Raw genomic sequence first — 12029 nt, 5'->3', positions numbered from 1 at the left:
TTCTCCATCAGACACCGAGAACTAGCTTCATCCGAGGAGAACCCTGGATGGAGATGTTTTTCCATAGGTAGTTACACGATTCCCACTACTAGCCAGTAGTAAATAATGATAGTCTGGCGTATCAAGGGTACTCAAATATCTTCAACTCGAGAGAAAAAAAAAAGTGATGTGGTTAACACTGAATTGAGCTGTACCTGATCTTGGCTGATCGTTCAGTTGGGGTCGGTCCTGAAATTATCCCGTAGAGCCCTCGCCATTAAATCAGATCAAGCCAGACGTCATTCGCGCATGCAACCTTCATAACCCACATCAGTAATCGCCCGACTCGGCCAACGACATTTCTTCTATTACGCTCCCAGAATCGTCATTTTACATCGGAAACAGATACACAACTCGATAATCTCATACTCCCCATCATCCGCGCTCTGCTTGTCGCATTGTTCGCCACAACCGTGCCGCTCGCGTTGCGCCTACTAGCCGCCGGCGATTTCGAGAGCTCGACAACTCATACGCAGGACAAACCCTCATCGTATCGATATTCAGCCACCGGGTAGCTCGCAATTCTCCGCATTGTCGCTCCCTTTGAGGGGCGGCGTGGTCCAAGATGGCGATAGATGAGAACGAGTATGGCGACCCTCACAGCCAACGAGCTTATCAATCATGACCATTGATTATCTCGAGACTAACATCGTGCAGCATGTACCCGACCGATGCCCTCGTTTCGAAGCATGCGCGGAAACATTACCGCATCCCCGTACGCTCACAGTATGTCATAATCCATCCTGTGGTGGCGCCATCATGCTCATGATATCCAGACATTGGCAGTTGCGGTCTCTCGTTAGCGCCGAGAAGCAGGACATTGTCTATTTTCCAGGCGGCAATGGCAGTAACCATGTCCAACGGCTGAACACAACAACCCGAGAATGCGAAACTATCAAACTCCTCACTTTTGCGCCTCGATGCCTCGTCGCCGAGAAAGGATGGCTATGCTGTGGGAGTGAAAGTGGCGATTTCGTGGCAATTCGACTCGATGAAGGAAACGATGATGGCCATGGAATCCTATCAGAACTCGATCCGGACACTCGACTTAGCCTAGGACTCGACTCATCCCGTGATGACCCCATACTCTCTCTTCTCAACCGTGCGAGACGAAACAACAAAACCCTAATCGCGAAAAGTATGAAGTTAGCCAAGGACCGGGTAAACTGCATTACACTTTGGTTCCCGCCAACAAGGATGCCAGCGCACGATAGGGCGTATAAGGAACCTGTGGCGGTATTGGCTAACAACGACCGTACTGTTACACTGGTGAGCCTCAACGATTTTGACCAGAAGGAGAAGACAGAGGCATTGGATATCATCACCTACCCAGACTTCGTGAACCGCGCACTCATCTCTCCAGACGGCCGGCTTCTGATCGCCATTCTCGACGACCCATATCTGTATGTCCATGAGAGAGTTAGGAGCGTCGCAGAATCTCCAGCGACGAGATCAAGTGAAGGTCCTACATACCAATGGGAACAGACACAGAGAATACTTCTCAAGAGCCAAAAGAAGGACGACAGAACAGATAGTCGAGGAAGTTTCGCCGCCTGTTTCTCTGAATCGGGAGCATATCTCGCTGTTGGGACCCAACATGGCACCATCTCCATCTTTAATGCTGCACTTCTCGCAAATCCTAATGCCGACCCCCTCATTACAACTTTTCCGTCCTCACGGCCACACAGTGGCCCCGGTGCCATTCGGGATATGGCCTTCTGCCCCGGACCATTCGGAATGCTTGCCTGGACAGAGGACAGAGGCAATGTTGGTATTGCTGATATGAGGAGCAATTTTTATGTTCGTCAAATTGTAAACATTGAAGAGCCGGTCTTTGAGCACATCAACATCCCAGACCGAAACACCATTGATCCCCGACTTTTGGATAGCCGCCGCGAGAGAAGGGATGCTGCCCTCGGATCAGGCGCTACAGAGACTGGGAGACGCCGAGATGTGATTGACACTCTTAATACTCCTTTGACTTCCAACGAGACACTTGTACTTGAGGCTATGCAGCTTGGTAGGCGTAGTCGTGAAAGAGCTGCTCAAAGAGTGGCGGCGGCGGCGGCGGCGGACGAGAGGGCTACAGGTGGTCCGACTAACTTCTGGGCGGCCAGGTCAGCCCGTCGAACTATTGGCAACGATGACAGTGAGCGGCCCATGGCTCGGAGGAGCAGTAGTATTGGTCGTGCCATGGGAGAACTGCTGGGCAGTAATTACAACAGACGTCCAGTGACAAGAACTCCACGTGAAGCCTCCGACACCCCGGAAATTGGAAGAAGGCCAGATCGATTGATGGAGAGTCTCGGTGAAACAGTGGCCATGCTTCGGGAACAACGGCAGCGCCAAGATTCATCCTACCTCACTGTGCTTGAGATTCTCCAGGCACGAGAGCGAGGCGATGACCGCGACCTCGACGATACAACGATCATAGTGCCGCTTATCAACCAGGCGGTGAATCCGGTGAATCGATGGGAGGATGACCACGGTGTCTTCGAAGTCCCGCCTTCGCCGGACAACACTGCCGGGTTGGCGTGGAGCGAAGATGGTCGTACACTGTAAGTCTCCTTTTGGTCATTCTGTATACGCTTTTTACTAACATGACGTAGCTTTGTTGGTGCACAGAACGGCATTTACGAGCTCCACGTGGACACTCAGAGCAGGAAGTTCTTCCCGAGCGTCTCGATGAGGTAAAAGGCCAGAAGACAACGAGTGGACGCGACCCTTTGTGCTGGCGCAGGTGGTTTTTAATGGCAACTTTGGGATGATATCTTGATTTACCAAAAGTGATGACCAGTGACGACGGTTCAGTATTAGCATGGGCACAGGATACCTTGAGTACATTCCTACCTCTTTCTTGACATGGCGTTTGCGATGTTTTATCTCAGTCACAATGCATTACCCTTCGCTTCTTACGTGCTCACATATAGCTTAACTGTTATCGATGATAGCTTGAATATAATCCAACAAATTCTAGCTACGACTTTACAAATACTCTGCTCTACAGTGACTTGCTGGTCCCGTAGAGCAATTCTTGTACCATCTCAGCGATCGCCAGTGAGCTCGTTAATCCAGGACTTTCGATACCCAATAGATTTACCCAGCCCTCGTATCCCTCCTCTTTCCTGATGATGAAGTCGTGGAACCCTTTACCTTTAAGGACAGCGTCTTGTCCAGCTAACTTGGGACGAATACCAGCATAGTCTGCCACTAAAGCCGAGGCGTCAATGCCTGGCAGATAACGCTGGATCTCAGTAATAGCCTGCGGCAATCGTGCTGCGTTGGCAGCTAAGTCATTGGGATCATCAATCCATTCCACATCTGGGCCAAAACGTAGACGACCCGCAAGATCAAGCGTCAAATGGGTGCCCAGACCTGCAATGCCAGGCTCAGGGACGGGGTATATGAGACGCGAGATCTTGGGCTGGGAGGCAGAATACGAGAAATAGTTGCCCTTGGCATAGTACAGCTCCTGTCGCTTCTCAGACGGGACAATCATGTTGTGAATAACCGCAGCTCCGAGACCAGCAGCGTTGATGAGCGTCTCAGCCGTGATACTCGAGGTCTCACCTGTGGCAGCATCCTTAACACCAATCTCCCAACCTTCACTACCGGGTCTAGATCCGAGAGGTTTGATGTTAACGACGGGTGAGTTGAGCGCCGAAACACCACCAGCATCCTCAAATAGACCCTGGAGACACAACATCAAGCCGTGCGAGTCGACGATACCCGTTGTCGGACTCTCAAGCGCACAAGCAGCATTGACGCCTTCACCGTCTCTCTTGACCTCTTCACCGCTCACCCATCGTGTTGGGACACCGAGGTCGTTCTCGCACAGTGAGTGAATCTTCTCGAGAGTGTCACGCTGTGCGTCGTTTTGAGCGACGATCCATTTGCCCGTGCGGTGGTGGCCTATATCGTGCTTCTCACAAAGCTCGTATAGCAGATTCTTGCCACGGATGCAGAGTTTTGCTTTCAAGCTGGATGGTCCGTAGTATATACCGGCGTGTATAACTTCACTGTTACGCGAGCTTGTCTCTGTGCCAACAGCATTGTGGCGCTCAATGAGAACCGTTGAGGTATCGTCCCGCTGCGCAAGTTGACGGGCCACGGCAAGCCCAACGACACCGCCACCAATTACCTACTACAATGTTAGAGTCATAGTCTCGAATTGATTTGGAATACATCGTGGCAACTCAATGGCGTTTGTCCCCCGCTCCCTACCTCGTGATCCTGCTACGGACGGGATCGATCGGGGACTGAAGCTCCGGCGCCGGAGCCGGGTCATGATACGGGTCTTATGATGACGATGAAGTGGACTTACAGCATGGGTGAAGTCGGCTCTAGCAGCTGACGTCGAACTGAAACTATTTCTTTGAATAGTTCGTATGTTTGTGGGGAATCTACGTGCCAATGGTCGAAGCATCATGAATGTTGTTTAGATTGAGTTGTTTGCAAGAGTGGGAGGATATTATATCTAGAATTCGGCCAAGATGATGCATACACCGAGCTGACCAACGACACAACGCAGACGGGGAGTAACACCATGCGCCGACCAAATCAGATACAAATTTCCAAGGAAACATAGAGATTTACTCTATAGCGTTTTGCATATCTTTTGGTGACACTGCAAGTGTGTAGAAAACTGCTGCTCATGAGCTCGATACCCTACAGGCCACTATCAGAAGCCAACTTGAGGAAGTCGTAAAACTTGAAGATCTCGATCGTTGATACAAATACAATTTGGCAGGTTGAGGATGAATTAATACAGAGGATGCTTGTGAAGCTTTTTGGAAACTCAGTTTTTGTCATATCAAGTCCAGATGACTATCTCATCCTTCCTTTCAAAGTGATCAAACTCATAATAATGTACACAGGCTGAATCCATAACGCCATATTTGCCTGGAGCTGGTTTTAATTGCCGCTGGAAAACCGGTTCCCGTCACTTCCGCTTTGATCGCTTAACGCCACATAATTCAATGTGCTTCGTGTTCTAAGTATCAGATAAAATATGAGCCAGCATCTTCAAGGCTTGGCTTCCTCAGCAATGGGCTTGTCCTCCTCCTTATCTACAGTTGTAGAAGAGGATCTTGTCAGGTTTGAGGGGTGAGGTGGCTCATGAGGAGCCGACGGACCAGTCCCGATGTCTGTTAGTTGTTTCTCTGAATATGTGTTAACAAATGTCCCATCAGCATGAACTGCTTATGGACTCACCTAGCTCTCGTACTCGGTGACGAAGCATCTGGTTCTCACGAACCAGCATCTGTGTCTCAGCCTGATAAAATGCGCTTTCATCACGACCACCCAGAACCCAATCCTCGCTATTTCCACCTATGGACGTTGCGCGAAGTCGTGGGGAGGCACCACTACGACTGGGCGTTCGAGATCGTCGTTGGAGGTCGGCGCGGGCTAGATCGAACGAGCTTCGGGGATGACGATAGCTATTGGAGCGAGAACCAGACCCGCCGGTTGGTACAGGAGGGATAGAGACATGAGGGCTGGAGGCATGGGGGGTTCCGTGACCTGACCGCTCGGAAATGGCAGAGCTATCCTCTACAGCTGAGCTCTGGTTCTGGTTGTGGGAGTTGGCAGCTTGAAGGCGCTGAAGTTCGAGCTGCTGCTGTCGGATCATCTGCAAGAGGCGGTTCTATCGACGAGAAGTTAGCCATTGTTGCGTTGCGTATGACATGGCATCATATTTCGTACCACGTGAGCTTCTTGCTCTGCCTCAAGCTCTTGATGCAGCTCACCCAGGCTGGGTGCTCGATGATGATGGGGATCACCAGTGAAGGGAGATCCAGAGAGAGGCTGCGGGCTCGCAGTGCGTAGGCCAGACGGTTCGTTGACCATCTCGCCTGGCGAGGGCACAGAAGGGTCGTTAAGCTGGAGGTTCATGAGCACGGTGGAACGTCGTCGACCGGTATTTGGGGAGTGTTGGTTGCGAGAGATGGAGCTACTTGACGATCCTGTTGAATGTTAGCGGCCGAGTAGATATGTTGTTTAGACACAAACTAGTAGACGACGTACTTCGTGGAGATTCGTGTTGAAGTCCAGCATTCATGGTCGCAGCTGCCTGCAACGATATCGAAGCTGATCGCGGGGATCTTGTTGGCGAGTCGCTGCGGGGAACAGCGGTGTTGAGTGGTGGAGACGCCATGATGATAGGTGCTTTCCTTGTATATGTCACTTTGGTCTTGGTTGTTCTTATAAGGTACAACTAGTAGACGTTTCCAAAGAGCGAAGAGAACCTCAAAAGAGAGTGTATGAGGAGAATCGGTGAATACGTCAGAATTAGGAAGACGTTGTTAAAACGATTGGTCGAGTTACAGTCTGTCAGTTTGTTCGAACTGTAGGTTGGTGTGGAGGGGTTATAGCCAGCAGGCAGATAGATAGAGGAGTATAGGTAAGGTATGCATGTACTACAGAGCAATTTATGCGCGTGTATATAGAAGAATACAGGTTGAAATAAGAATTTATGGTTATTTTGATAGGATATGAATACCAGAGGAGAGTTGGTTCAGACCCGAGGTCCATCGTGATCACCGAAACCAGATCGCAATGAGTAAGTCTGCGGCGGAGTTGCTGACGAGTGGCCTGCTTGTGTGCTGATCACGACCCTCCAAAACCAAGCTTCCAGGCTCGGCCATAGAGGTCACAGGGCACATCAGTCGATTGCGGGGGCTGGGGCAACTTTGCTACAGTGAACGATACTCCGCTATCGCTCTCCAACTTGAACCTGAACTTCCCCATGGGCATGTGCTGCTTTCAGCATGGTTAGACAACTATCTGCATTCATGATTCCAACCAAAAGGTCACGCAGACATGGAATTAGACCCATTAACTGTGATGACCTGGAATCACTGACACATTTATTGGTAGAGGCCATCGTGAACAATTTATTGCACAAAAGAATCATACTGTCGGTTCAACTTGGAGAGTCGTGATACATGGTTTACTCGCAATGACAGATGACCACAGCATCATGATTGCATTCAGAGCCCAAGTCTCACAACTGTAGGCTACTAACCTTGGGTATCCGAATCTTCAACACTGAAAAATAATACCCGCGGCGACCATAAAGAATCACAAGTCATCGACAACGGTATAAACATGTAACGAACCCTCAATACTTCTGAGACAGATATCAATGTAATCATCCGAACATCGCAACACACATGCAGCTCTATTCACTGCACCGACTCATTTGCATGTTTCATGTGAATCTGATACAGAATGGACCAACAGTTCCAAGCTCAACAGACAGGACAGGCCTCAACGGCCAGGATTTTGAGGGCGTTGATGATGAAACATGACTGCGTTGAGAACACGCCATTCTCACAGCTATGACCCGCAAGACCCCTTCGATTGACTCAAGGATATCAATTTTTTTTCATCGTTGGTTGAACATGTGTAAGACGCATGTCAGTGGCTTATGGCTGAAGGGTCCTGCAAGAAAGTTCAGGTACGTTAAATGAGTCTACGGTGGCTGATTATGAAGGAGGGAAGAGAAAACAAGCGCCTGAGTTAACAGTGCCTAGGTACTTACTGAGGCTGAAGCTGGTACCTTTCGCTGCTCCCGTCAGCCTTAGGCTCAGGCATTGATGCTATCTTGAGATGTCATCTCGTCTACAATAACTCACGAACTTTAAAGAATAAGGACGCCTAATATGCAACTATTCCAGGTCAGGAAATAACTTCATCCCAGCCTCTGGATTACACGTCGTCTTTCATCCCAGTGTCACCCTGACCTACAGGGTCCCTGACGATGGATAACCCGGTACAAGACGGATCTAGATCCCGCGGGGGCTTGTGTATTCAAGACAGAAGCTAATCGGCTGTCTACTTGCTGGAGAAAAGTCAGACATATTGGGCATCTTCATCTCGTCTTGCTGTAGTAAAACAAGCCACCTGAGATTCGCAATCCGGTATCCGTATATCGGTTCGTAATGTCGATCCGCCAGGCTATCCATGCCGGCCTCACAGTCAAGGTGTCATTCCGCTGTGTCGTCCTTGGTTTTTTCGCCGTTCGGCTAGTATGGTCCAGCCAGACTGGCGGTATTGTCTGTGCCAAAAGCCCTTGTCTCCTGGCTAATATTAACCTCAACTACCGTGGCTTCCGGCACTAAAACCTCCAGATCCCTGATGTTAATTGCTCCCGATTTTTTTTGGTGGGAAATTGGACTCTACGTGTTTTGTTGTTGCTGGTCGAGAGCTTGTTTGTTTGTTTATGTCTGTCCTTCACGGCATCAGATAGATCTTGGTTCTTGGACAAGTTGGCTGGATGAAGCTGAGACATGGCTTCCAGATTGATTAATTGGTCAAGGGGCCGGGCCGCCAGAAGTAGGGAGAACCGCCCTTCAGATTTGTGTAGATGGGACTGTCTTACTCGCTGCAACTTTCTTGGTTGAATTTGAGGTGAGCTAACCAGAAATTGGGCCCATGCTTGCGAGAAGTTGACATTTGAACCAGACAATTTCAAGCCTAGTCGAGCCCACTACTGCAGGAACACAGCAAAAGCAAAACAAGATGCATCTCCTGGTCCCAATTATCCACGCTCCTGCATAATGGCTTGGAATCAAATAAACCAAGAGGTTAGCGCCTTGTGCCCATCTGAGTGAGGTATCGCTGTCGTATTCGATCGATGGCCCCATCCGTATGCCGGGCAGTGGATGACAATTCTGATGACGACTCATTTTGCTGTGATAATGCTGACAAAAGAAAGAAAATGCTGCCGAGAAAAGCAAAATTAACTCGCAGAGTGACTGGCCGCGAGCGGAACCGCACTCAATCCTAGAACAGGGCAGCCCTGACATCCACGGATATTCTTGGTTTTGGTCGTACGGAATTTATGTTGAACAACTGATGCTGTGCTACACAATAGAAGGATCGGTGAGGAAGAGGTTCGCTTATTACTTCACAGCAATGGTCAGCTCTGCCAAGTTACCGCCTCTTGAGCGTCATATCAATGCATCTGTTGATTGTTGGCGCTTGTCATTCGAGGCACAGGATAAACCCAGCGAAATGACTGCACCAATTGTCCCTCACGTGCAAGACTTGCGTCAGCCATTGGATTCTTCAACTGCAATTTGGCTCTGAGATTGAATCATTCCAAAAGGCATCTCAAAAATGTAGGGGGCCCAGGGGTTCCTCGAGGCAGTTGAACAACAACGGAATCGCTTGTTTTTTACGGAGTACAGCCTGACCCCCAGTCCCGAAACAACAGCCATGCTCTTCAGCTGGGCGAGGCTTGGTAGTGAATGATTCAATCCTTGTATTTCCGGGTCGTAGAGGACTAAGAAAGTGGGATATCAATCGGACGTTTTGGCTAGAGGAACCGATCCCCGTCTTTTATCGTGATGAGACACTGGTCTGGCAGCGATAAAGCCGGGGCCACACACAACCAACAAGAGAGAAAAAAATCTTCATCAATTTCTGTTCCTGGAGCTCCTCATGCATAATGGCCGTGTGATAATATCGATTGACATGTTTATGATAAAAAGAAACGTTGGTATGTATGTGATATGACACTTAATGTGATCGGCATATCAAAAAGATCGTGATCAGCCGAGCGGCAGACTTCACCGTTCCTACCAGAATTTCCGAAAAGTGTGCCGGGACCTGCGACACGGCACCTTCTGCTGTTATTGGCTGCAGAAGGACAAACAGCAAGGATTGCCGGATTGAGAGCAAGAGTCACATGAGGATTCCTCGAAGCGATATCGCGCTGTTCCGTCATGGGACGGGAGGGAGATAGAGTCCATAGTGTACTGAGGACGTGTTGCCAGACGACAGTATTCTAATATTGGGAAATAACTACTCATCTATAATATAGCCAGGCAATTCTTATTATTATAATTCGTAAGCAGCAAGACTGAGGCCCGTCTATTCTTCCCTCATGAGATCGTGACCAGTCCACTGTCACGCTAGGACCGGCTTCTCAGCCCCTGATCCCGGATGGAGTCGTTGGGAAACCCCAAGTTCACAGGGTTTAAGCACGGAGACAAGTTGGTAGCAAAGGAATTGAGTCTTTTTTGCAAGCGGCATGATGACTGTATGTTGATGATAATCGGTCAGACGGAGGACTTCTATGGTCCATCTCATGGGCTTACAAAACTCAACTCACAAATATTGCTCCTGGGGAGGGTGAGATCAATATGCCGAGGAGCAACACAGGCCTGTGTGTTTTGTAAAACTGTTCTTTATTTAGGACAAAACAAAGTTTCTCCATCCACATTATCCACTCATACCGTGCACTGAACATCATTGCAACTTGAGATATTTGATCGAGTTTGTAGGCTTAGCAGAGTCGCATCGTGTCGCGATTAAAGCCGCGTCGATGTTCTTGGGCCAATAGAGTTGACGCTTAGTAGCATCACACCCACTTGTTTTGTAGACGTTGCGTGTGTGTGAATCTGTTCTCGAGTAACACACGTATGAAAACCGTCATTCCCCGTTGTGCTCTTGCCAAAACAGGCCCATAGTTCAACGGGTAAGCCGTTGAACTGGGTCCGAGCACACGAGTCTCACAAACTGTAAGTTTATTTTATATTCGTATACCAGACTCTTGGGGTGTTTTCTTGCTGTGTGTCTGTTTGGATATTCGGTAAAGGAGAAAGAGAACAATGCCGAGGATGATGAATCTGGACTGCCTTGAGTGAATGTGATTCCTGGCCTGCCAAAGTTAAACACCAATTAGTAGCGGGATAATCCCTGGCGGCCGTTTTGCAGGTTGACAGGGGCTCCCCTGCCCCTGGCTCCTCTTGTGCTCTTCTGGTCGCCTCGCTGAGTGGCCTTTGTCGTCCCCGTTCATGTTGCTCCTCAAGAACGGTCCCACTATCAATGCCCATGTTATGTTCTAAGGTCATGTCGTTCGCTGACTTGCTGTCTGTATGGGCGGGGGGTTGTGGGCTTGCTACTGTTGTATGTACCTGCATCTTTGGACCCATCGAATTGCGTCGTTCGTGCCTTTGGTGTTCCTGTAATAAGAGTATGTGCCTTTCTCAACAGTTCGATACGAGGTGTATTTGGGTGCTTGCTTTATGAGGCATCTTGGGCGAGCCAGCCATTACAGTGGTAGCATAGAATATTAGAATGAGGCTTGACATATGATGTCGAGTAACTCACTAGAGTTCAATGTTTCCCTTCAAGGACGCCCAATTAGGAAAAGTTTATCGTGTCCTCCGTTTTCTCACCATCCTGGAACTTGTTTAATTCTGGCCTCGGGGCTCCCCCTCCCTTGCATGGCTCTTGTCTTCGTGCCTGAGGTGGGCTTAGCTTGCCATTGGATCCCCATAAGGCAGTCCCCAGTCCAGTCCAGGTTCACCAGGACCTTCCCCAGTAGCCCAGTTCGTGCAGACCACACAGTACCACACCATTAGGTTCAAGAGGCAGGCGCAGGTACTTCATAGCACTTGCGTTTTGCTTGTGGTTGTGCTGGCTTACAAGTTCCTTCCACTCCCACTCCCACCCCCTCAGGTCCCCTTCTACAACCGCTGTCGCTTCTTCTTCTCCTTCTCGACAACCCAAAATACGTCTTTGTTGTTCTCTTCTGATTTTCGTTTGTATACGCGCCTCTTTTCTGGCTCAGCTGTTTCTCTTTACCTCGTCGCTCGCTATTTCATATACTGTCCGTCTGTAGGCTTTGGTTTCACACTCACTCATTGTCCGAACCGCTCTCCCAATCGTCACTCTTTGTTGCCCAATACCTACACTATACTTTCGCCACCACCAACGTCCCGCAACTACTTCTACTTTCCGTTCTGGGCAACAAGCTGTTAACGTTATACCGGGCCTCTTACTGTATGAGTTGATATCTGCGCCATATCAGACGGAACTTTTTGACTGAGCTGCAATCTACGGCATCCAAGACGGGAACCCGCATTTCCTCACATCCCACCTCCGGTCAGCCTCGGTCTGGGTTACACATTTTAAACGCACGAATACATGCCGCGCAATTCTTAAACGAGACCTTGTCCCAGGATCATCCCCAA

The 12029-nt window shown here is 49.4% G+C and overlaps 3 protein-coding genes across 3 annotated transcripts; 1 reads left to right on the top strand and 2 right to left on the bottom strand.

Annotated features, from left to right (window-relative positions):
• Nucleotides 1–604: 604 nt before the first annotated feature.
• On the top strand, nt 605–2733 carry FMAN_02397 (uncharacterized protein; the record flags this gene model as incomplete). Its single annotated transcript, XM_041819953.1, has 4 exons — nt 605–624; nt 697–765; nt 816–2597; nt 2649–2733. 4 exons carry the CDS (start codon nt 605–607, stop codon nt 2731–2733), a joined length of 1956 nt encoding a protein of 651 aa, XP_041685881.1.
• A 307-nt stretch (nt 2734–3040) lies between these two features.
• FMAN_02396 (uncharacterized protein) lies at nt 3041–4465 on the bottom strand (the record flags this gene model as incomplete). Its single annotated transcript, XM_041819952.1, has 2 exons — nt 3041–4180; nt 4364–4465. The coding sequence occupies 2 exons, from the start codon at nt 4463–4465 to the stop codon at nt 3041–3043; spliced, it is 1242 nt and encodes a 413-aa protein (XP_041685880.1).
• A 599-nt stretch (nt 4466–5064) lies between these two features.
• FMAN_02395 (uncharacterized protein) lies at nt 5065–6196 on the bottom strand (the record flags this gene model as incomplete). The annotated part of the gene is made up of 4 exons (XM_041819951.1): nt 5065–5201; nt 5254–5686; nt 5746–6005; nt 6067–6196. 4 exons carry the CDS (start codon nt 6194–6196, stop codon nt 5065–5067), a joined length of 960 nt encoding a protein of 319 aa, XP_041685879.1.
• Nucleotides 6197–12029: the final 5833 nt, after the last annotated feature.

The sequence above is a fragment of the Fusarium mangiferae genome (assembly GCF_900044065.1).
Source record: "Fusarium mangiferae strain MRC7560 genome assembly, contig: FMAN_scaffold010, whole genome shotgun sequence".
Lineage (NCBI taxonomy): Eukaryota > Fungi > Ascomycota > Sordariomycetes > Hypocreales > Nectriaceae > Fusarium > Fusarium mangiferae.
This window is presented reverse-complemented; position numbering and strand designations above follow the sequence as displayed.